Source organism: Euprymna scolopes, chromosome 6 (assembly GCF_053919585.1).
Source record: "Euprymna scolopes isolate OS-2025 chromosome 6, ASM5391958v1, whole genome shotgun sequence".
In the NCBI taxonomy this organism is placed as follows: domain Eukaryota; kingdom Metazoa; phylum Mollusca; class Cephalopoda; order Sepiida; family Sepiolidae; genus Euprymna; species Euprymna scolopes.
In genome coordinates this window covers 6,782,366-6,809,777 of record NC_136487.1, presented here as the reverse complement: position 1 = coordinate 6,809,777, position 27,412 = coordinate 6,782,366, and the positions used below count along the sequence as shown (strand labels likewise).

Genomic DNA, 27,412 nt, shown 5'->3' with positions numbered 1-27,412 from the left:
AAAAAAATTCTTAATGCTGCAATATTTTTATTTATTATTTTTTTTTACACAGTGATCACCACTTATCAAGGCCCGGAAGCCACTCAGGGATAAGGGTTATTGCAAGTATATTACGTTAGCGTGGAGATTTGATGAAGTGTTTACTTAAGGGGGCGGTTCATTAGGAATTTATTAACATTGGACTTGAACATATCCAAGTTGTAGTCCGGTGGGAAGCAGGCAGACGGAACAGAGTTCCACAGGTGTGCAGTTCTAAGAAAGATGCTTTGTTCATGGAATCCGCATTTTGATTTAGGCACAGATATAGAGTGGGGGAAATTTTTCACAGTGGATTCAGCTAGACGGGTGTTTTTCGTGAAAGATTGGCGAGGGGGGACCAGAGATTGGAGTTCAGACGAGCACCTGCCATGGAAATAACGATAAAACAAGGATAGGCTCGCAACGTCTCTTCTTGTCAAGGCAGGATAGGCTGCTTTTAGCAGCTCCTGCCCAGATATGGCAACAGTATTCCATCCTTGGACGTACTTAAATTTATTATAGTTTTTACTAGTATATCTTGTCCTTTTCTTCTCCAGTTTTTACAACTAGTCCTTTACTTTTCCATGTTTAAGCTTAACAATTACTTTTCAGGCCCGCATTTTTCTATTATAATCTATGATTTTTCCAGACTTTCAGTAAATTCATTTGTTTTTTTTCTTTAATTTCAGTCTCATTTTTTTTACCCCATAAATATAACATACGCATATGTAATAACAATGTACGGCACTCGTCTGCTTTCAATAAAATTCCCCGAATTATCTCCCTTTCATTCTGTCTGTTTCACTTGTTACTTCTCTTTTTGTGAGAGCGGTGAATTGGTAGCAACAGTAGTCGCTGAAGCGACATGGTTGCTATGAAAACCAGTCATAAAAAACGTCACTCACCTCCTTACATTTTTTTACGATTGTGAACACCAGTAAATTCATCACAACTTTTGTGTTACTGAACGAAAATTGAAAAAATGTTTTTCATAATATAGCTAAGAAGGTGATCTATAAACTGTAATAATTGTTTAATTTGGTCGAAAAATAAGTGAGCAGTGAAACTTTAAAGCAGTTTTAAATGACTAAACCTGCCACTTAACCATATATTCAAACACAGTAGTGTTTAAATGAGATATATATATATATATATATATATATCTAATATATAAGCTCTGAGGTGGATGAAACGTGTCAGTCACTAAGTCGAGTAGCAATGCATTCTTCACACCAATGATTTTTTGGTGATACTAGACCAGTACTTTCACTCTTTGTGACGTCTTTGAGGTTAGTTGTTTGGACATTGGTCGTCACTAGTGGGTTCTTCTCTTACAAAACATCACTTTTTAGCAGAAAACCTTTGTCACCAGAAAAGTTTGGTTTGTTGATATGTCACTCTCTCACCGTTCTTGATTCATAAAACCATTCGTCTGGTACTGGTTATTGGAGTAATATTTGTCAAAAACTGAATTACTTTCAAACATGAAAGAGGCAAACAAATCATGCGATCGGTTTTGTATCAAAAATAATTATAATTAAATATATATATATAAGTGAGAATGTGTGTGTGTGTGTGTGGAAGGACACTTCTCAACCTATATACTTAACGAATTTTTGATTTGAAAATTTTTTTAATCCGTTTTCATCCGAAAAAAAGGGGCTAAAAAGTCTAAATTGAAAAATTGGACCGTGTGGCTCATCAGATTTTTAACTGTTTGTCAACTGTTTCACGAATGCGCATGCGTGAATCCTTCACGTGACAGATTACTTATGTTAAGAATAAGTAGGTTTGAAAACACTTTTTAAAGATCATATCAGACTAGACTAATGGTTATCATACTTGACTCACTGTTTTTAGGTTTTAGTTGCCATCTCAGTTCAAGTATTTTTTTTTTTACTGACAAGAAGTGAACTGTTTAGAAAAAACAACACTCGAATGCACATGTCTCAGTTTTATTTCAGTTTTGTTTTTTTACTTCATATTTTTTAAAGGGATTTAACATTACATTTAATATCTATATTATGTATATATTTCTGTTTATAATAAATAAGAATTCTGCATTAATTAAAATATAATATTTATGTGTATTTTTACGACCGGGCAATACTGGGCGATCAGCTTTATATACATAAAAAGAAAATGGAGTTATATTTTTCTGATTTAAGAAAAACCTTTCTGGATCGGCTTAGATTTTTTTTTTTAACTTAAGGTTTTCTGTGTGAAGTTTGGTTGGTAGTATTAATCATAAGTCTCAATAATTTCAAACCAATACTAACGCGGATTCAAGAAAAATGAATTGTTCCAAAACCCCTGCCTTTAATGACGCATCAATTGCCCCCCCCCTCTCTCTGTGATTACCATACCTCCTTTAATTCCTTCTTTCAATATGTTATATTCTTTTTTTCCTTTCAAAATCACTATCCTACTCTCCCCCTCCTCTTCCATATGGAGTGTCACTTTCTTTTCTTTCCAAAATTAATAATCTTTTCTCTATTTTTCCTTTCTCTAGCAAAATAACTTTTCCATTTTCAGCGAAATATTAGTTTAACTGCAAGGATTTCTTTCAATAAATCGTCAATCACACCCCGAGTTGACCTGTGTAATCGCCCCCACCCCTTGTTTGACCAGCTGGGGGTTTGCAACTCACTACCTGAGAATTAAAATTCTGCCTATTTCTCTTAGCAGAAGAAACCTAACTTATAAGAATTTACCAACAATTTACTTCGCCCAGGACACATATCACAATATATGGGTTAAATAGGATTTGTGTAGAATATGACACCCAACTACCCCAGACACCCTTGAGCAAGGTGTTTTCCGCCACCTCACTCCGAAATCCCTCTTTTCCTCGCCTATCTTACCTTTTTCTCTGCTGACCATATTTTTAAACCCTGTTAACTACTTACTCCTCAATCATCTTTAGTGCAACACAAAATTGCATCCAATGGTGAGACTAATTTTGAATTTTGAAACTTTGGATTTTGAAACTTTGGATTTTGAATTTTGAAACTTTGAATTTTGAAACTTTGAATTTTGAAACTTTGGAGAGTACCCTTTAGTTACCACTACTCTTGGGTTCATTTTTTTCTTTTTTTTTTTACTTGCAGGGGATCACCGCTTATCAAAACCCAAAGGTCATTCTAGGATAAGGGTTAAGCGTTAGGTAAATGGTGAGGCAACAAGGTGGTGAAACAAGTAGCGTTCGATTATTTAAGACTCAGCAGGAATTTATTCACATTAGATTTTAAAATGACTAAGTTATAGTCAGCTGGGAAGCAGCTACACAGTATTGTGTTCCACAGACTGATAAACCCTGCTCATGGAATTTTCATTTAGGCACAAATAGACAGTGAAGGAAGGTGTTGACAGTTATTGTAGCTAGACATGTATTTGTTGTGAAAGTTTTACAGGAAGGGATCATAGATTAAACTCCAGTCGAGTACCATGAAAGCAACAATAGAGCAGAGATTGATTCACAAAGTCTCTTCTGTGAGAAAGCGGAAATAGGGAGGCGAAAAGATCTTTGTTCACTGAAGACAGTTGTGTACTTTGTCAAGACAGGAAAAAGAACTCTTAGAAGCTCCATCAGAGATATGGCAACAATACTCTCTGTAAGGATGGGTCCGACTCTTGTACAAGTAGAGGATTATGTCAGGTTGGTTGGTTGGTTGTTTTTGTTTTACGGCATATCAACCCTTTTCGGGTTATTTAATGCCGAATCCAAAGATTTTGAAGAAAAATTTTTTTAATAGAATATATTTGTTGTTTTCACGTGTTTCTATTTAACCCATAGTTGGGACCCTAACAGGTACTACCACTCCAGGTCAGAGTGGACCTGGGAGCAATCGTAATTAAAGGGTGGCTCCACACTCCCCAAAGCCCACAAGCTGGGGCCTCACCACTGGATATAGTTTAAGGTCATATCCAGGACCCCCATTGAGGGACTTTTACCCTCTGCAGGGGGGAAGTCGGCATATTCTAATGCTCCACTGACAGGGCCGATTACGTCAGGAGCGAGACATTTTTTGGAAAGGTAGAATGATTCTACCATTTTTTCCAGTGATTTTAGCAATGGATCTGATGTAGGTATTCCATTTTAAGTCAGGGGTGAAGGTCAGTTCCAGAAGTTTGTCGAAGCAGGGTGCTTTCTTAAAAAGCAAGCTGCTCATTTCAAATGAGACCAAGTGGGGATATGAGTCTTGTGTTGAAAAGATGGAAATTCAATCATTAAAGCTATGTTTTACTCAATTATACAACACATTCTAGATTGAAGGAAAATCAGAAAGATCCTGGTTTCTTTCAGTCTTTGAAATGTTGCCATGGATGGTAGTATCGTCGGCATAAATGTTGACAAATTATCGTAGAACATGATTTTATTCTAAGCGAAATTAACAGTACCTGTCTTGGCTTCACCTATCAAAGTGGTACTCATCCTAGTTTATTGCGAAGGAGGAATTTTTATGGGAATATAAGATTCACAAATGCCCCCCCCCCCCCAGTCACTTGTATATCCTGGTCAGGGGACGATGACGATGTTAGGTTTTTTGCAGTTGTCATGTACAGGGAGACGTTGACATTCTCCTAAATAGAGTGCCTAACATTCCCAAATAGTCACCCATTTGTTACTGACCTGGCTCAACATTGCTGAACTTCAGCGATCTAATGAGAACCGGTGTTTCAACGTGGATATCTGTTGTTCATCTGTAGATTAAAAGAAACTGTGGCTTACAGATCAATCATGTACAGAACATGTACAGTTTCAACATAAAATAATCCAACAATTGTTGAGATGCCATCGCAAAAAAACCAACAAAAATCGTTTTTGTTGAATGTTTATCATACGCATTTCCAGTTTTGCTCTTTCTGGAACTTTAAGTTTTCAAAAGCAAAAGATTTTTTAACAGAAACTAACATCTAAATCTGACCCCCCAAGATCGCCATGGGCATGGAATATGTGCCTACATTAAAGATGACTTCCCATGTGGCAGGGATATCTCTAGAGAAGATCCTAATTTACCTTATATGTACTTCCGGGTTGTACTTGCTTACACCACTGCATTTATATTTGCCCTCTATCGGCCCCATAACAGCGGAGTTACTATCTTAAGAACATATCTGAGAAAATAGACCACATCCTGTCTGCACATCCCTTGGCTAACATCCACATCTGTGGTGACTTCAACGTCCATAACGTGGAATGGCTGACCCACTCAAATAATACGGACGATGAGGGGAAGTTTTGTCATGATTTTGGCATTGCTTATGACCTCACTCAGATTGTTCGCGAACCCACCCGTGTGCCTGATACTACAGGTCAATATGCAAGCCTTCTAGACCTTTTTCTCTCAACTTCCCCTGAGCGGCGTTCATGTTCCATTCTCTCTCCTCTAGAATCCTCCGACCACTCCGTCGTATCAGTTAAGATAAAAATGAAATGTAATAAATCCCCAGATCTACCCCTCCACCGTACTGTATACTGACACTCCATGGCTGACTGGGATAGCTTCCATACATTTATATCTGATCTACCTCTGCATTCCATGTTTTAAAAGGATGTGTGCTCTATAGTATCAGACCTGACCGAATGGTTAATTGTAGGCATAGACCGATTCATACCATCTAAAAAATTCCAACAAAAACCTAACAGCCAGCCATGGTTCTCCCCTGAATTTGCTGCTGCCATCGCACACAGAAATAACTTTTTCCATAGCTACCAACGTAATAGATGCATTGAGACTACAACTGCTTTCAGGAAAGCCAGCAACCGCTGTAAAAGAGTAATAAAAAATGCAAGAGAGCTATATGCCCAGTCTGTTAAATGCAAAGTAGCTGATCAGCGGCTTGGTTTCCACCAGTTTTGGCAAATAACAAATAAGATCCTGAACAGAAGTGTGCGTTCTATACCAACCATTATCAATGGACCAGAGGTCATCTCGTCAGCATCAGACAAGGCCAAACTATTTGCCAAGAAATTTGCAGCTAATTCTACCCTATGCGACAAAGGCCATCAACTCCCCATATTTCCTCCTATAACACAGAACACGCTAGGTAACATACAAATATCTCTGTATGAGGTCGCCAAGCTAATCAAGAACCTTGATTCCAGTAAAGCAACTGGACCTGATGGTATTCCAATTATAGTGTTAAAAAAGCTTCAACCAGAACTTGCTCCCATACTTACAAAACTGTTTAAGTGTTGCCTTAAGGAGAAGTGCTTTCCAACACCCTGAAAAACCTCATCAGTATGCCCTGCATTTACAAACTCAGGTGATAAGTCATCTCCCTCTCAGTAAAGACCAATAAGTCTCCTGTGTGTCATGAGTAAGTTGCTGGAATCCATATTAAATAGAGAAATAGTCAACCACCTCAGCAGAAATAACCTTCTTAGTGACACGCAATATGGTTTCCGTTCTGCAAGATCTACAGCAGATGTGCTAACGATTATATCTCATAGGATTAGTGAATATCTTGACAAAGGCTCCCTTTCTAGGGCAATTGCTCTTGACATATCAAAGGCTTTCGACAAGGTAAGGCATAAAGGCCTACTTCACAAGATTTCCAGCTATAGTATAACTGGAAATGTTCTCTATCATCAAATGATTTCTCTCTGATAGACTCATAAGAGTAGTGGTTGATGGACAAAAATCAGAGACCTGCAGCATTAATGCTGGAGTCCCTCAAGGGTCTATCCTGGGCCCAACTCTCTTCCTGATCTACATCAATGATCTCCCTAAACACATACTTAAATCATTCGTTGACATCTATGCTGATGACACAACCATCTTGTAAATGACAAAGCTCTCTCTGATTCTCTCTCCTCTGATCTCGAGCGTGTGGTACAGTGGAGGAAAACGTGGCTTGTTACCTTTAATGCATCTAAAACCAAACTCCTGTCTTTACATCATCAATGCTCTGATCTCCATCTGGCATCAATTGAAATGGATTGTTCTCATCTAGAAGCCCCATGTTTTGACAAGGTTCTGGGTTTGACATTCACTCCTGATCTGAAATGGAACACATACATCAAGTCTGTTGACAAGGTCGCTGGAAAGATGGTGGGATCCTTCTACCGCTCCAGAAGATATCTCACTAATGATGCAATTCTCTATCTATATAAAAGCCAAGTACGTCCAAGGATGGAGTACTGCTGCCATATCTGGGCAGGAGCTGCTAAAAACAGCCTATCCTGCCTTGACAGAGTACAAAATAGACTTCGTGGCTTAGTGGGGATGTCCTTTTCTCTCCCACAGAAGAGACGTTGCAAGCCTATCTTGATTTTATCGTTATAGCAGTACTCCATCTTTGGACGTACTTGGCTTTTATACAGATAGAGAATTGCATCATTAGTGAGATATCTTCTGGAGCGGTAGAAGGATCCCACCATTTTCCCAGCGACCTTGGCCACAGAATTGATGTATGTGTTCCATTAAAAATCAGGAGTAAAGGTCAAACCCAGAAGCTTATCAAAACATGGAGCCTCCCCTAGACGAGAGCCATCCATTTCAATTGATGCCAGATGGAGATCAGAGCGTTTATGATGTAGAGATAGGAGCTTGGTCTTAGATGCATTAAAAGGTAACCAGCCACCTCTTTCCTCACTGTACCACGCACTCAAGATCAGAGGAGAGAGAACATCATCATTTACGGCCTTTCATGTGTTGTGTTAGTTGGTCGTGTCATTAGCATAGATGTCAACGAAGGATTTTAGTATGTTTTGCGAGATCATTGATGTAGATCAGGAAGAAAGTTGGGCCCAGTATGAACCCAGGGACACCAGCATCAATACTGTGGGCCTCTGATTTCTTCCCATGAACCACTACTCTTATGAGTCTATCAGAGAGAAATCATTGAATGATCGAGAAAACATTTCCAGTTATAACGTAGCTGGAAATCTTGTATAGTAGGCCTTTATGCCAAACCTTATCGAAGACCTTTGATATGTCGAGAGCAATTGCCCTAGAAAGGAAGCCTTCGTCGAGAGATTTGCTAATCCTATGAGATATAACCTTTAGCACATCTGCTGTAAATCTAGCAGAACGGCAATTATATTGCGTGTCGCTAAAAAGGTTATTTCTGCTGAGGTGGTTGATTACTTCTCTATTTATTGTGGATTCCAGCAACTTACTCATGACACGCAGGAGACTTACTGATCTGTACTGAATTCTTAAATACAGGGCATACTGATGAGGTTTTCCAGGGCGTTGGGAAGCAATTCTCCTTAAGGCAACGCTTAAACAGTTTGGTAAGTATGGGGGCAAGTTCTGGTTGTAATTTTTTTAACACTATAATTGGAATACTGTGAGGACCAGTTGCTTTACTGGAGTCAAGGTTCTTGATTAGCTTGGTGACATCATGCAGAGATATTTTATGTTGCATAGCGTGTTGTCTGTTATAGGAGGGAATACGGAGAGTTGATGGCCTTTGTCGCATAGGGTAGAATTAGCTGCAAAATTCATTGCAAATAGTTTGGCCTTGTCTGATGCTGACGAGATGACCTCTGATCTATTGATAATGGTTGGGATAGAACGCACACTTCTGTTCAGGATCTTATTTATTATTTGCCAAAACTGGTGGGAACCAAGCCGCTGATCAGCTACTTTGGATTTAACAGACTGGGCATATAGCGCTCTTGCATTTTTTATTACTCTTTTACAGTGGTTGCTGACGGTCCTGAAAGCAGCTTTAGTTTCAGTGTTTCTATTATGTTGGTAGCTACGGAAAAAGTTATTTCTGTGTGCAATGGCAGCAGCAAATTCAGGGGAGAACCATGGCTGGCTGTTAGGTTTTTGTTGGAATTTTTTGGATGGTATAAATTACAATTCGGTCAGGTCTTATACTATATAGGACACATCCTTTTTAAACATGGAATGGAGAGGTAGATCAGATATGAATGTACGGAAGCTATCTCAGTCCGCCATAGAGTATCAGTATACAGTACGGTGGAGAAGTATGTCTGTAGATTTATTATATTTCATTTTTATCTTAACTGATACAACGGAGTGATCGGAGGATCCCAGAGGAGATAGAACGGAACATGAGCATAGCTCAGGGGAAGTGGATAGAAAAAGGTCTAGAAGGCTTGCGTACTGACCGGTAGTATCGGGCACACGAACAATTTGAGTGAGGTCATAGACAATGGCAAAATCATGACAGAACTTCCCCTCATCATCAGTCTTATTTGAGTGGGTCAGCCATTCCACATTATGGACATTGAAGTCACCGCAAATGTGAATGTTAGCCGAGAGATGAGTAAACAGGATGTGGTCAATTTTCTCTGATATACTCTTAAAGACAGTAACTCCGCTGTTATAGGGCTGATAGAGGGTAAATATAAATGCGGTGTTGTAAGCAAGTGCAACCCGGAAGTACATATAAGGTAGATTAGGGTCTTCTCTAGAGATATCCCTGTCACACGGGAAGCTATCTTTAATGTAGGCACATATTCCATGCCCATGGCGATCTTGGGGGTCAGATTTAGATGTTAAGTTAGAGTATCCTTTAATTATGAACTCATCTAGGAGAGGTGGTCAGCCATATTCCAGTTTCGCTTAGAAAGAATATATCTGGTTTCGTCTCCTGTAATTGAGTTTTAACCTCTGGAATGTTAGAACGTAGACCCCTGATGTTGGAAAAGGAGACATGGTAGTAGGGATCTATGTAGGAGGATGGGGTTCTAGGTTTATTCATGTTTTCTTTCACGTTTGATGGAGGAATTTTCAAACTGGCCAGATTAAAATCAAGATGAATGACCAACACCATAAAAAAAATCTCAAACTCCAGCAATCTATGGACAATTTTCATGCCACGTACACATTCTTTGGATAAAAAGACCAAGACCAAAATACTGGCCCAACATCACCAAGGGAGATTGTGCCAGACTGTTCACCAGGGTCTTCAAGAACAAGGATCTAACCATCCAGACAATGGTAATGGTATACAATACCATAGTTGTTTCCACCCTATTATATGTATGCAAGACCTGGACCATCTACAGTAAAGTCCTTACTAACAGTTCCATCAGAAAAACTGCAGACCATGCGGATTAAATGGGATGATTATGTGTCCAACATAATGTCCTCAAGAGAGCCAACGTCACCAGCATTGAGGCCTTGATCATGAAACACTGACTGAGATGGTCTGGCCATGTGGCTTGCATGGAGGACACTAGACTGTCGAAACAAGTGCTCTTCAATCTACTAAATGCAGGAAATCGACCCCAAGGCTGCCCGCTACTTAGATTCAAAGGCCAGCTAAAAAAATCTCTAGATGAGGCCAATATAGATCTAAACACCTTTGAAGTCTCATCGAATAGACATGAATGGAAGAAGAAAGGGGACGCCATCCTGATAATGAATAAAATTCTTATGAAATCCAAAGCTTTCTCTTCTGCTTCTTTTTTGCATTGGACTTGGGGATTATGATATCGCACATGAATGCACAATTATCGTATCGAAGTGAATGTTAGCAATTGTCAAAATTTTGTAAAATACACAAAAGTTGATATTCAAATGAGGCCAACTGCCAGAAAAAAAAATGTCCTTCCTATCTAAATTCTATGAAATATTATTTTGAATTTAATTAAATTACTAGTTTTACAATGAACTCTCAACCAATATAAGTACGAGTTTAACCCCAAATTTGTTCAAATGTAAAAAAAAAAAAAAAAATGACATTTCAATCTACAGTGAGATCAGTGCAGATGTGAAAAACAGCTAATCAAAAAGCATGTATGTTTTCTCATTTCAAAATACATTAAGAAAGTAGGTTATATATTTGTTTATATAGTCATCTCCTCTGAGCCTCATTTAAAACATATCTGAATTTCAAAAGAAAAATCTACATTTTTATAAAAAATCTGATTTAAAAAAAAATCTGGATTAAAAAATAAAAAAAATCTGGATTAAAAAGAATTGTTTTTTTGTTGAATTTAGTTTTGTAGCTCTATTGAAATACCAAAGGTTATTTTTCTTAAAACTTTCAGCTCAGTTTGAGCATCTTTAAAGAAACACGAAAAAAATAAAAAATTCTTCCTTCGACTACGGACCTGTAAGCAAGTTGTTTTGAAGCCATATAAAGCATCAAATGAAGCAGTGAACGCATTCACATATCACGTGGAAGAGGTTTCATCAGTTGTTCTGCCACGTTAAAGTTTGAACAAGTATTTTTTTCACTGTGAACACAAATTCAATCGACACATTTTTAAGAATGTTGTTTAACTACTTTATTATTACAATACTGAAGAAGGGATGTTCCGGACGTGGTTTTTCGGGACTTGCAGTCCCTTGGATTCTGGTGTTGGTTAACATGTTTAATGGATGATAGAATAGATGATGATGTCATTTGGGTTTGTGATAATGTCTGTGGTAGCAGCAACATCAGCAACTGCAATATCCGCCGTCTAGTCTTCAACTGGCGATACTTCACCATTTTTCGCATCATCTTTTCACAGGGGAAGAAAAAAAAAAGTTTTAATAAAGCAACATTTAATTAATTTTGAAGTTTATTTTATTAAAACTTGTGCATATACACCCAAACATATGCAAATAACAAAAGAAATATGAGTGATTATTTAGATGTGCACTTATTAAGGAAAACAAAAAGAAAAACCTTTATGATGTACCTAACTGTCACACCATGAAAATGTTATATTCCAAAAATCACAAAAATTGATCAAGCAGTTTTTTTTTTCATTTAAGAAAAAAAAATTTCATGATTTTTAATATTGGAAAAGTTTTCATTAGTATTTTTTTTTTTTACAAGGTAGTCATCACTTATAAAAGCCCAAAGGTAATTTGAAGATAAAAGGTTAGTGAATACAAAGTGGTAGTTGAATAATAGTGAAGATTGGGCAGAATGTTGATTATTTATGAGAATGGCTCAACAAGAATACAAATAGAATGTTTATTATTTATGAGGATGGCTCAACAAGAATACAAATAGAATGTTAATTATTTATGAGGATGGCTCAACAAGAACACAAATAGAATGTTAATTATTTATGAGGATGGCTCAACAAGAACACAAATAGAATGTTAATTATTTATGAGGATGGCTCAACAAGAATACAAATAGAATGTTGATTATTTATGAGGATGGCTCAACAAGAATATAAATAGAATGTTAATTATTTATGAGGATGGCTCAACAAGAACACAAATAGAATGTTAATTATTTATGAGGATGGCTCAACAAGAACACAAATAGAATGTTGATTATTTATGAGGATGGCTCAACAAGAACACAAATAGAATGTTAATTATTTATGAGGATGGCTCAACAAGAACACAAATAGAATGTTAATTATTTATGAGGATGGCTCAACAAGAACACAAATAGAATGTTAATTATTTATGAGGATGGCTCAACAAGAATACAAATAGAATGTTAATTATTTATGAGGATGGCTCAACAAGAACACAAATAGAATGTTAATTATTTATGAGGATGGCTCAACAAGAACACAAATAGAATGTTAATTATTTATGAGGATGGCTCAACAAGAACACAAATAGAATGTTAATTATTTATGAGGATGGCTCAACAAGAACACAAATAGAATGTTAATTATTTATGAGGATGGCTCAACAAGAACACAAATAGAATGTTAATTATTTATGAGGATGGCTCAACAAGAATACAAATAGAATGTTGATTATTTATGAGGATGGCTCAACAAGAACACAAATAGAATGTTAATTATTTATGAGGATGGCTCAACAAGAATACAAATAGAATGTTGATTATTTATGAGGATGGCTCAACAAGAACACAAATAGAATGTTAATTATTTATGATGATGGCTCAACAAGAATACAAATAGAATGTTAATTATTTATGAGGATGGCTCAACAAGAACACAAATAGAATGTTAATTATTTATGAGGATGGCTCAACAAGAACACAAATAGAATGTTGATTATTTATGAGGATGGCTCAACAAGAACACAAATAGAATGTTAATTATTTATGAGGATGGCTCAACAAGAACACAAATAGAATGTTAATTATTTATGAGGATGGCTCAACAAGAACACAAATAGAATGTTAATTATTTATGAGGATGGCTCAACAAGAACACAAATAGAATGTTGATTATTTATGAGGATGGCTCAACAAGAACACAAATAGAATGTTAATTATTTATGAGGATGGCTCAACAAGAACACAAATAGAATGTTTATTATTTATGAGGATGGCTCAACAAGAACACAAATAGAATGTTGATTATTTATGAGGATGGCTCAACAAGAATACAAATAGAATGTTGATTATTTATGAGGATGGCTCAACAAGAATACAAATAGAAAGTTTATTATTTATGAGGATGGCTCAACAAGAATACAAATAGAATGTTAATTATTTATGAGGATGGCTCAACAAGAACACAAATAGAATGTTTATTATTTATGAGGATGGCTCAACAAGAACACAAATAGAATGTTAATTATTTATGAGGATGGCTCAACAAGAACACAAATAGAATGTTAATTATTTATGAGGATGGCTCAACAAGAACACAAATAGAATGTTAATTATTTATGAGGATGGCTCAACAAGAACACAAATAGAATGTTTATTATTAATGAGGATGGCTCAACAAGAACACAAATAGAATGTTTATTATTTATGAGGATGGCTCAACAAGAACACAAATAGAATGTTTATTATTTATGAGGATGGCTCAACAAGAACACAAATAGAATGTTTATTATTTATGAGGATGGCTCAACAAGAACACAAATAGAATGTTTATTATTTATGAGGATGGCTCAACAAGAACACAAATAGAATGTTAATTATTTATGAGGATGGCTCAACAAGAACACAAATAGAATGTTTATTATTTATGAGGATGGCTCAAAAAGAATACAAATAGAATGTTTATTATTTATGAGGATGGCTCAACAAGAATACAAATAGAATGTTTATTATTTATGAGGATGGCTCAACAAGAATACAAATAGAATGTTAATTATTTATGAGGATGGCTCAACAAGAACACAAATAGAATGTTTATTATTTATGAGGATGGCTCAACAAGAATACAAATAGAATGTTTATTATTTATGAGGATGGCTCAACAAGAATACAAATAGAATGTTAATTATTTATGAGGATGGCTCAACAAGAACACAAATAGAATGTTAATTATTTATGAGGATGGCTCAACAAGAACACAAATAGAATGTTAATTATTTATGAGCATGGCTCAACAAGAACACAAATAGAATGTTAATTATTTATGAGGATGGCTCAACAAGAACACAAATAGAATGTTGATTATTTATGAGGATGGCTCAACAAGAATACAAATAGAATGTTGATTATTTATGAGGATGGCTCAACAAGAATACAAATAGAATGTTTATTATTTATGAGGATGGCTCAACAAGAATACAAATAGAATGTTAATTATTTATGAGGATGGCTCAACAAGAACACAAATAGAATGTTTATTATTTATGAGGATGGCTCAACAAGAACACAAATAGAATGTTAATTATTTATGAGGATGGCTCAACAAGAACACAAATAGAATGTTAATTATTTATGAGGATGGCTCAACAAGAACACAAATAGAATGTTTATTATTAATGAGGATGGCTCAACAAGAACACAAATAGAATGTTTATTATTTATGAGGATGGCTCAACAAGAACACAAATAGAATGTTTATTATTTATGAGGATGGCTCAACAAGAACACAAATAGAATGTTTATTATTTATGAGGATGGCTCAACAAGAACACAAATAGAATGTTTATTATTTATGAGGATGGCTCAACAAGAACACAAATAGAATGTTAATTATTTATGAGGATGGCTCAACAAGAACACAAATAGAATGTTTATTATTTATGAGGATGGCTCAAAAAGAATACAAATAGAATGTTTATTATTTATGAGGATGGCTCAACAAGAATACAAATAGAATGTTTATTATTTATGAGGATGGCTCAACAAGAATACAAATAGAATGTTAATTATTTATGAGGATGGCTCAACAAGAACACAAATAGAATGTTAATTATTTATGAGGATGGCTCAACAAGAACACAAATAGAATGTTAATTATTTATGAGCATGGCTCAACAAGAACACAAATAGAATGTTAATTATTTATGAGGATGGCTCAACAAGAATATAAATAGAATGTTTATTATTTATGAGGATGGCTCAACAAGAAAAGAAATAGAATGTTATTTATGAGGATGGCTCAACAAGAACACAAATAGAATGTTAATTATTTATGAGGATGGCTCAACAAGAACACTAATAGAATGTTTATTATTTATGAGGATGGCTCAACAAGAATACAAATAGAATGTTAATTATTTATGAGGATGGCTCAACAAGAATACAAATAGAATGTTAATTATTTATGAGGATGGCTCAACAAGAATACAAATAGAATGTTAATTATTTATGAGGATGGCTCAACAAGAATACAAATAGAATGTTGATTATTTATGAGGATGGCTCAACAAGAACACAAATAGAATGTTAATTATTTATGAGGATGGCTCAACAAGAATACAAATAGAATGTTTATTATTTATGAGGATGGCTCAACAAGAATACAAATAGAATGTTAATTATTTATGAGGATGGCTCAACAAGAATACAAATAGAATGTTAATTATTTATGAGGATGGCTCAACAAGAATACAAATAGAATGTTAATTATTTATGAGAATGGCTCAACAAGAATACAAATAGAATGTTGATTATTTATGAGGATGGCTCAACAAGAACACAAATAGAATGTAATCAAATGAAATAGTAAACCTTGAATTTTGACAAAATTTAAAACATGGCACCCAACATTTGTCTCATTCCTCTTATACATTTGACTTTCTTAAATTAAAAAATAAAAAAAACTACTTGATCAAATTATGTACCTTTTGGAATACGCCATATTTGATCCATGACAAGTACGTACATCATAAAAAATTTTCTGGATTTTTTTACTTAAAATTTTCATTATAATTGCAAATCTAAATAAACACTAAAATCTGTAAAAAAAAAAAAAAAAAAAAAAAAAAAAAAAAAATTTTTTTTTCTAATTATGTTTGTACGCATATTATCAGCAGAGATGAAATGCAAAGAAAAATATGACTATTTGGTGTTACTCACTGCAAGAAAATTGTAATTTTTATGCATTTCAAAATGAATTGTTCCAAAATCTAACAAAAGATCATAAATAAAATTCTATATTTGGCATGGTAGTCTTAAGCAACATTCATTTAAAATTTTTTTTTAGGTTTTTAATTCTTATTCGCCCCAAACAAGGCACGCTAAGAAGAAAAAGGAAATAGTAGATAAGCAACCATGAAATTTTCATGGATCCTATGAATATTTTATTAAAAATTGACTCCCAGGGAATCCTATCTTCCTCTCATAGGTATTAAAATGGAATGGATAATCATTTCTGTTTACTAATGTTGGATTTAAGAGTTAGAGATGATGGGCGACTGGAAAACGATATAATATTGGAAGAAATTGGCCTGCATCATGACGATTTGCATAGGATTAAAAAAATTTGGAAATCTTAGATGCAGTCCAGTTTTCCTGGAATATTTTAAAGGCTGTAAAATGCAAGCTGGAGACATGCAATGGAGAAATGAAATGAAAGCAGGAAGAATTAGGGGTTGACGGTGTTCATACAATGAAATTTGTCAAAAAGCTGCAAAAATGACGTTGTGATACTAGTGTTAGAAGGTAAAAAGATGAAATAAGTTTATCAGCAAAACAATGGAAAGGAAGTTGTTCATCAAGGTACATAAAGGAAGCAGAATAGAATTATTAATCAAGGTGTGGCAGGCAAAAGACAGAACATATTTCAGGTTAGTTTACAGGCAGTTGTGTGTGGCATAGAGTTTAACGACAGTTGTGGACAGTTTTGGGTTTGCAATGGTTGATGACAGTTTGAGTTGATGAGTTGAATACAGTGAAAGAGCCACGTTAAAAAGCTTTAGGAAACCAAGATGAGCTGACATCAACTGACAAACAGTTTATAGTGGGTTGATGGTGTCACCCTGAGTGCAACTGATATTTGCAGAATGTGTCGGAGTTTGTGCTTTATTTTTATACTTGTGAACCCATGTCCCCCCCCCTCCCGGCAACCACCAATATGGGAGACAACAACACAGCCAGAAGAGAGGAACAAGGAGAAGAAGATCACGCAAACAAAGTTGGGGAGTGGGGCATTTGTTGAGTGAGAGACCATGTGGTATCACTGTGACAAGATTCAGTCAAAGTAAGAGATGAGCATCAGAGTGGCGACTGAAGAAAGCGCTGAACGAAGATCAGTAGTACTCTCATACAAGGGTCACAGTTGCCAACTACTCACCACCAACGCCTAAGAATCTGCTTAGTAAGCGCAAATACTCAGTTAAGCAGAGGACACAGATTCTTCTCAGATGAGAACTTGTCAGAGTACTAATTTCATAATGCACAGAAGAACAGGCGATCACAGTTTGCAGAAAGTCTTGTGTATTATGAAGACACAAACTGTGACAATCATTGTTGGTTTCTACGGACGGCCACATCATGCCACCCCACATTTCCGAAAAGAGTCTGAGACTCAATTTAGATGCATATGTAGAGTTGTCCACTGTTGTCAACTGCTGGATAGAGAGGATAGTTGTGGGAAGGTCATACCTGTTGCAGAAACCCCACACTGAGTTTATAGTGTTGCACCGAGACAAGTTGCGAGTATGTTACATTGTTCTTATTTAGATGACGACATATATATTTGTTGTTGTTCATGTTAGTAAGAGTCTTAGTGTGTTCACGTGTGTGATCATGTTGTGAGATGCTAGATATTATATATATTCATTATGAATGTTCATATTGTTGAGAGATGGAGACAGGTCTTATATATAACGAGACCGACAGGTAGGGTACAGGTTACTACAGGAAAGCCGAGCATGTAATTCAACGAGAGGAGATTTATGATATAGTGATAGATAGACCGAGAGATAGTGTGTTTGGCATTTACCTTTGACAGCTGTACATATAATATAAACACATTACCTTTCTCGTTGTAATGATGAACACAGAAAGACGGCAGTTATAAAAAACATGATCGTTTATTCTTTGACCGGTCGGAAATGATTCTGTACTTCAGGGATTCAAAATTGTTACATGTTTCCTTCTAAGCCTCCCGCTTCCAAGAGGATGCCCTGACTAACTGAGAATCGGTCTGAACCTCTCTGCTTCTCTGATCTGACCTCACCTGATTCATCTAACTAAATTCATAACTCATGACGTCATTGCATGACCAGCACGTGCATATCAGACACATGGCATGACATGCCTTCTCTAACCTAATTTACGTAACCCACTTTACAAATAACATTTTCCATTGCCCGTTTTTAAATTCCTTATTTTAATTTCATTTTTATAACAAAAACAAAATTCATCATTACATTCCTTTTTCAATAAACAGATATCTAACTATATTTTGTGAGCTAAACAATGGTAATTTTGCATTCCATTTTATAACATTCTGTGTTTATTTTAATTTATGATTGAAATTCTCAATTCCAAATCTAGCTTTGCAAGTTCGAATCCTTGACTATCCTATTTTATATTTACTCACAAGAACAGGCTGCTGTTCTTGTAACAGGAGTGGAGGTAGACAACTGTTGGGATTGATATAGTCATAGAAATTCTTAAATAACTACTTGTGGGTTTTTCCTGGTGGTGTAACAGAGCTATAATATATGTAATCTCTAATTTCATGAGTTGTGCCTGCCTGAGATTATATAGGTCCTGAACTGTCATCTAGGCTTCAATCTCTGCCTCATTAACAAAATGTTGCATCCCTCTGCCTGTTCTACAAATATTTTAATGGTGGATGCTCTGATGAACTAAAAGCCCTTGTACCTACTCAATGTAAATACTCCCAGAAAACAGCAAAGTCCCACCTCTACACAGAGATCCCTAAATGTAAGAAAGCCTTCTACTCTAATAGTTTCTTTCTGAGAACTGCAAGACTTTGGAATTCTCTTTCAGGTCCCTGCTTTCCCAACTGTACAGGCATGCAGAATTTCAAGTGTAATGTGAACAGACATCTTGCTGCTCAACTCCCTATATAGTATCCTTGCAACTTATGTCTCCGATAGTAGCCCCCTACATCAAAGTGGCACTGTGCCTTGTTTGAGGTGAAAATGGAATACAATATATATATATATATAGATATTAAGTGAAAACTGAAATGCCATAGGATTATAGATGGTATAATACTATAAACATTAAGTCCAAATAAATATTAGTATCAATATTTATAAGACAATCCAAACAGATAAAGAAAGCACAAAATGAGAGATAAAGCAATAATATAAATGGAAATTCTGGATTACGTTATATAGAATTTCAATAATATTTGTTTGACAAAGGAGTACAAATAATTATTAAAATTTTTTTATGAACCCTCTAACACTTTAGAGGAAGGATGATGTCTGTAGTATCACAGATGATGAGGAAAGGAAAAAAAAAAAAAACTAATTATTTGTATTGTACTCCTTTGTCAAAGAATAAATTTTGTTGTAATTCTACATAATTTAACTAAAAATTTCCACTTATCTATAATATAAATCTCACCTGTCTGTTTAAATGTATGCGTGTATGTATGTCTGCCTAAAACTTGACAGAGGCGATGGATTTTCATGAGATCGGTATCATTTTGAAGATCAACCTTTCGAACGACAAATATCAAATAATTGGCTACAACATTAATTCCTTCACCCTCAACTGGGCACTTTTCTATAAGGAGAGGTCGCTTTTTTTGCAGATATTTTTGTGTCATGGGGTTTGAGCCTGCCTACTACCACATTTTTTTTTTTTTTTTTTAACACCTCTCTTCACCCTGGCTGCCTACAGTTGTTTTGATTCCCTCCTCACGTTACCGTCATTTTTTTTTTATAACACTTCTCTCCACATTTACGGGTTCAAGACTGCCTGCCTATAACCACTTTTTTTCTTTTTTTTTTGCTCAACACACACTTCTAAACACCCGGGCAACATCGAGCACCCAGACTAGTATATATTTCCTTAAAACCTCTGGCTTTGCTGCTATGGTTTCAAATGATCTGAAATAACAGCAAGAGGAGACTTCATTCCAAATATTTCTCATATGTTATATCTCACCTCGTTTGGAAATAGGGTACGATTATGAATATCTTTAATATCAAATAATTTTTATACACTGTGAAATTTACTCTATGTATGAAAACCAAAGACGAGAGATATAACATGAGAAATATTTGGAATTAAGTCTCATGTTGCTGTTATTTCATATCATTTGAAACCATAGCAAGTTTTAGTCTCGCCTTCATCAAGGCCAGAGGTTTTGGGGAAATATCAGATATTTTGTAATTCATATGCAAAACTAGGAAAACAAATGACTAGGATTGAAATATTGGTAAACGTGCAGTATCTTTTCACCCACGAAAAATCCTTTAAAATTACCACTATTATAGGTTTTCAAAAGGTGCTGAAAACGAAAATAACAGTTAAAATCCCAGGAAATGAGTAATTTCAATGATATGAATAAATTATAGTTTTTAAAAGTGGGAGATCACTTTTCTATATTAATTTAACATAAAATAAACACCCACTTTATAGCCAAGGTGACCATAAAGTGGTTACTCATTTTATGTTAAATTAATATAGAAAAGTGATCCCCCATTTGTTTAAACAATAATGTGTAATTTGAGGGCAAATGTGACATAGCCCATTATACAATTCATGTCATTAGCTTTTCCAACGAACCTTCATTTGTTAAATTCTGATCAATAGTCGCCAAGATTTTGAACTTAAAAAATTGCTAAAAAAGGTGGTGTGTGTGTGTGTATATATATATATATATATATATATATATAGAGTCAAGTCAAAAAATAATACTGAGCAGTGTGGAGCTAAATTCTCGCATTTATATGTCTGTCACCACTGCAAGTCTCTAGCAGGACTAAAGTGTCACATACGTCTAAGTGAATGTCGACACACTGAGTTCTAGATCTTCAGGTCAATTGTCGGAGTCTCATATGTCGAAAATCGACGAAGAGTCCATCATATATATATATATATATATATACACACACACACTCATAGCCAATAACTACTAACATCAATCATCAGTAGTTGATTAAAGTAGTAGTATTGTCTGTAAATGACATCCGTTTTACCAATAAAGGTTTTAAGTTGGGAAGCAACATTAAAATTCATTGTTGACAGCATGAACAAGTTTTATAATAATATTGACGCTTGTAAGACAATGCCATCCCTCTCAACAATCACTGAACTCAAATGCTGTGTGCCGTGGTTTTCTTATCAAACTTCTATTCTTGTTTTCAGTTCGACAATGTTATCTCTTACACTGGTTATTGCTCACGGCACGAGCACTAGTTTACAAGGATAAAAAATAAAACAGTGCAAAAAGCTCACAAGAGGAAACAACTCTGATACAGTGTGTGTGTGAGAGAGAGAGAGAGAGAGAGAGAGAGAGAGAGAGAGAGAGAGAGAGAGATAAATGACCCCAAACATTGTCAGTTGTCCATCAAGGCATCTTTGTTAATCGAATCTGATAATCTGATAAAGATCTGCCTGATCTGCCTTGGATCGCAAACTGTCCCAAACTGGAAACTGGCCATAAACTAACTTTGACGCTTAAAATTAACTCAAAATTGGAAATCCTATGCCTGATCTTTTTGACTCACCCTCTTGGCCACTCCCTGCCAATCACCTATCTTATTTCCGACTGCCTTTATGTCTCCTGGCGAATCATTTCTAACTATTGTCATAGATATATATTTTTTTTTTATTTCCAACAACTTTTTCCTTTTTTATGGATCCTCCCCTGACACTTTGGTGGAGGAGGGAAGACGTCCATAGTATTACAGATGATGATGATGATGATGATAAAGGTAAACACTTTGGTAATGAAATGTAAACGATTTTATTTTTACAATTGCAACCTTTCACCATAAAGAATGTATATCAAATGACCGTTAACTTTACAAAGAATACAATGAAACGCATCATCATATTTATTTTCTCAAAAAAATACTTACCATTATCAGAAACAGGTAATGTCTCAACATTATTTGGGACAGTCTCTTTTGAAGGTTTCGGTGGTCGACCACGGCCTCGACGAGCTACAAATACAAATGTCAACCAAATTTTAAATCACATTTAACAGAAAGTTATACATTTTAACATGAGTGGACTTGAATATAAATTGAATGAAATATCCAAGAAAGTTTCATCTGCATATTTCTACTAGCAGGTTACCCAGCATTGCCTGGTTATAAAATATGCATGAATATTATATTTTAATTCATGCAAATTTCTTATTTACTATTACAGAACCAATTTTCTAGTAATGATTCCAAAAGTTGAATAAAAAAATTGACTTGGGTACCATCCGCTAGAATCAAAGCTAAAACGTTTAGCGCACTAACCTTCTTCGTTGTAGATACGAAAGGTTAAAAATCAAGTGACTTCATGCTATGGATGTTTAATTTTGCATATGCACAAAAGTAGCAGCTTCATTTGACTTACTCCCACTAAGGTCAACCATATTTTTTTTGGTTGCATTTTTGACCTATTAGTAGCTGATTTTACATGCTAAAAACAAAATCGAAATTATCTCATAGGCTCCGATCCTCTCTCTCTCTCTATATATATATATATATATATAAAGTTTCAAATCTGGAAACCAAAAATTCAGAGAGAAGTTAGGTAGAGACTTTCCATACACATATAGACAAGGTCACTTTATACATCAGTTATATATAAATACGTGCATTTGCCAGAACATTTTATCCTAAATGCTACACCATTATGCACAATGTAGAAACTATGCATAAATAAAACTGAACGAAATAGTTAAATGAAGCCAATCATCAAATAAGAAACCATAATAATGAATTAATGAAATTTGCTTTTTCAAAGGAATATGCAAATTGGTTAACCTTTATGAAGTTGCTCGCATATCCACGACTGAGTATATTAAGTTTGTTTTAATAATTTAATATCAATGTCAGAATAAGAAAAAGAAATTCAACTTTATAAGTATATAGATTATATTCTGTGAGACTGTATTTGTGACAATGCACACACAGCCACAATCAAGACATTATAATTTCATGTGATTGCTTGAAAATTTACATTGCTGTTGAGAAAATGGAAATTGGGAGCAGTATACAGGTGTTAACGCAACACAGTAAGCATGGAAGTCAGTAATCACTTCGCAGCGACAAGTCTCTCAAAGCTTTTTGTTTTGTAACTTTTAGGCAAACAGGTACAACAGCAGTCACTAGTTTCAAATTAGCAATACACATGAAAAAATTGAAATAGCTTGAAATATTTCAATATTGGTATGCATAGAAAGAGATTGATGAGCTAAGAAAGAATCTTTTTAAATTTTTAAAATCTGATTAAAATTAAGGAAGTTATGGCTATTTTTGTGCCTCACACGTTTGGATATTTTCCCCTCTTTAAGACCATATGCGTTTCGTCACATTTTTTACACTACTTTTTCAATAAAAATGTCATATCTTTGTTAAAACACAAGACTAAAAAATGAAATTTACTGTATAAGTGTATTTTTGTACAAGGAATCAGAATATGCAACTGAAAATCTCCCAAAGTTTATGGTTTCCAAATAATCTGCAGTAAATGTGCATAAATATGCAGCAATTCCTTAAAAATGCCATGTATCCATAAACAGAAAAGAAGTTGGAGAACTCAAAGTTGAATTGTAATGTGCTTTATGTACAAAAAACTTAAATCTAAACATAAGACCATTTAAAAATGAATATATTGCAATATTTCTTTGGTATTATTGTAGATTAACACCTTCTGTTTAACCCCACTCAACTCCTGACCACCCCTCCAAAATGTGATTCTACCTTTTTAGGAAATTATGTATAAAATGCCATGAAAAACTTTAATGAAAGATAAACAAATTATTTTAGAATTGAATATAAAATAATTTCCTCTTACAGATCATTCTAGCATTTTAGGGCAGTTAACTGTTTTTTTTCTATGGGAAAATATGCATGCTTTTTTTTTTTTTTTTAAAAAAGATGATTATGTGTAGCTTTAAGAGGGTTTCTATGCAATGAGAATATGTGGAGGGTTGCCATTCGGACTTTGAATTAATTGTAGGGCTAAGGAAAATTATGTGTGAACATACTGAAAACTTGACAGAGACAAAGCTAACAAAAACAATATTAGAGGGGGGAGCGGTTAGTTTCACAAAAATTTAATGTAAAATAATTCACCATTTCCTGGCCATTCAAGCATTTTAGGACAGTTAACCAATGTATTTTTATGTGTATTTTCTTTAAGGAAGGATCTATTTTTTGTTTGTTTGTTTTAGATGCTTGTATGTGGCTTACAGAGGTATTTTGTTGGAGGGGGAGGGGGGCTTACCACTCGAACTTAGTGTTATTGTTAGGGTTAAAGAGTGTTTTAGGAGGAGACTTGCCACACATAATTTGGATTACAAGTGAAGTTAAGAGAGCTTTTTTTCAAAGAGAGCGTTCATCACTCATATTTACTGTTAGCGGTTCATAATTATTGGCTTTATATTATATATTTAGTTTTAATTTAATATGAAACTGCGTTGCGAAATTTCAAAGAAAATTCCATAAATTTGTTGATTTCTATTTTCGAGGTTGAAGGTGTTAATTCCATAGGCCGTTTATACTACGCTGGAGCAGGTTGTAAAAATATCTTTCGCTTAATAAGTAGAAAAAAAAATTAACGAAATAAAAAGCTTCCTAATTGTAGTTTGATGTGTTTTCTAACTGCTTTTAAAATTTCAAGAATATTGATATAGATTTTGAGGGTTTGTATTACTATACACATAGATTCAGAAAAGTTGTCAAAAAAACAAATATATAACAAATAAATGTTATCAAAAGCAAGTTACTTTTCTACCTAACTTGATAATTTTTTAGTGTTTTTATTTAATGTAACATGTTTATTCAGCTTGAAAACAGTGTTTACCGATGTTTTGGAAAATTTAAAATGGCGCCCGCCGCCTGACTCTCTTGAAACGGTAAGTTTGGGGAAAAGAGTTAAAAATAAAAAAGTAGACAAAATACTGCTAGAAACTCGCTCAATATATGTTACCGTGACATAGGCTGACATATATTCGGTGAGTTTTTAACAGTATTTTGTATAGTTTTTTTTTTTTTTAATTTTTAACTCCTTTTCTCAAACTTACCGTGTCAAAGAGTCGGGCCGGGCGCCATTTTTAATTTTCCAATACATCGGTAAACACTATACGTTTTTCGAGCTGAATAAACATGTTACATTAAATAAAAACACTAGAAAATTATCCAGTTAGGTAGAAAAGTAACTTATCTTGCCTTTGATAACATGTATTTGTTATATATTTGTTTTTTGACAACTTTTTCGAATCTATGTATAAACGAGATTTTGATACTTATTTTGATTTTGAAAAAAAACATTTGTGGCTGTTCGCAGTAAAACATTGTTTTAATTCGCTGTTCAAAACTAATTTAAAGAATAAAAGTGCATGCAAGCTATATATCTACAAAAGTTTATTTTGTTTTTTTTAACCATGTTTTTAAATTTGACGAAAAATGTGAGAAATTGCAACAGATTCATAATGCCGAATTGGTTGGGATTGTTGTTATTATACATTCTGAAAACCGAATAGTTCTAAACTAATGTTATTCTGATAACAAAATAGCTCTAATTAAACATAAGAACATTTATATTCATATTTCATTATGTTTTCATTTTGTTTCATTTTGTTTTTCTTAATTATTTTCATTATGTTTCATTTTGTTTTTCTTAATTCGTTCTTGAATAAAAATTAAAGCACGCGTGTTTGTTTATACACTGTGCTATGGCTGATTCTACAGGCTGTAGCTGCTGCTGCTGCTTCTAGTAATATTAACTTCATTTGACCAAATTCGAGAAATAGAAACAATTTTTTTTTTTCGGGTAGGTCCTTTTAAATTATCAATTACCGCAGTCCTACTCAACATAAAATAATACTTTTAATTGATAAAGATAGTAAAAAGATTGATTTACTTACTACTGGGTGTCCGAAGAATTTTTTTTTCAAAATGTTCGATACTCGGCATATTAAAGTCTTATTTTTTAACACGACAAAAAAAGAAATGGTCAAAAATATTTCGGACACTTGACAGTATTAAGATTAACACCTCTTCTTATTGATTCCCAAATTTCATGACGAAATTCTTCATACAATCACGGTACGGACCTTTAGAAAACAGGGGGGGTCATTACAAAACCTTACCGAAAACGCCATTTTATGACGTTCACATTTTTATCACTTTATTTGCTCAAAACTCTTAAAATATATAATGCACATTCATATTTATTAATTCATTTGAAAGTATATTCATTTCCGAACAAAACAGTAGTAATTTGAAGACTTAAAGTGCTTTGGTTAAAAAAATATGGCTATTTTAGTAGAACTACCTTGAAATCTGTGATTATCCAAAGCGTTTTTTCGTCCGTGTGTATTACTATTCAAATAAGAATGAATGGAAATGTTCTGTCAGTGATGTGTGTGTGTAATATTACACTAACAGATTATATTGCCAGGACATACTGCCGCCTTAAAAATCATAAGTTGAATGAATAGTGCAAGAAACAAAAATTGAGAACAATGTACGGATGAAAGTCCTCGTCAAACAGAGAAGATACAGTATCAGGAATCGGCACACAATACAAAGTCCTCCAATCTTTAACAGAAGAATTAAAATGTCATTTTCATTTGCTTGTAGACTTGTTTTACCTTATATGCAGTAAATTCAAAGTTTGTTGGTGTACAACCTAGTGTGCACATCACTTGATCAATCATCACTAAACTAGTTTAAAATATCAGTCATGCTTTAACTTAGAACTGATTTAGTTTTAGATATCTAGGTCGTAGTCAAGATTACAGAAAAGATGAATGTCATACTTTTGGCAATAACTTTGATTCTATTCATTCTAGTGACTCACTACTTGACCCATATAGTAACGAATGAAGTCCCACTCAGATGAACTTCAGTTTTGACCTTGAAAAGTTTGATCAAGATCAACTTTTTCAATTTAAAGTATGAATCTGACGTTCTTTCATTAACTATCGAGTGAAAGCTTGGCATAGAAAATATACAGAAACTGATTTGCGAACTTTAAAGAATCCAATGAATTTTTTGATATTTTAACGAGCAGGGAAAGCTGGCATTGCTAGAGGCAAAAGTGTAAGATACAAGGCCGGTCTAAAAAGTATCCAACCTTAGGCCAGAAAAATATTTCACATACGTGATAGGGTTTGCATCCTACTCCCTTCAAAGTAAGCCCCTTCTGCTTGCACACTTAGCCT

General features: G+C 34.5%; 2 protein-coding genes across 5 annotated transcripts in view; one reads left to right on the top strand and one right to left on the bottom strand.

Moving 5' to 3' along the window:
- The window catches only part of LOC145277481 (uncharacterized), a 367,340-nt gene that overhangs the window by 44,599 nt on the left and 295,329 nt on the right, over positions 1-27,412 (top strand). The gene's annotated exons all lie outside the window — the stretch shown is intronic.
- The window catches only part of LOC145277482 (uncharacterized), a 64,357-nt gene continuing 48,162 nt past the window's right edge, over positions 11,218-27,412 (bottom strand). For all 4 annotated transcript variants that reach the window (XM_080128857.1, XM_080128859.1, XM_080128856.1 and 1 more), the window contains 2 exons: positions 22,101-22,184; positions 11,218-11,460 (listed from right to left, as the gene is read on the bottom strand). In XM_080128857.1, the coding sequence (XP_079984983.1) occupies positions 11,420-11,460; positions 22,101-22,184 (125 nt within the window). In that variant the 3' untranslated portion in view covers positions 11,218-11,419. The remainder of the gene's footprint in view (positions 11,461-22,100; positions 22,185-27,412) is intronic.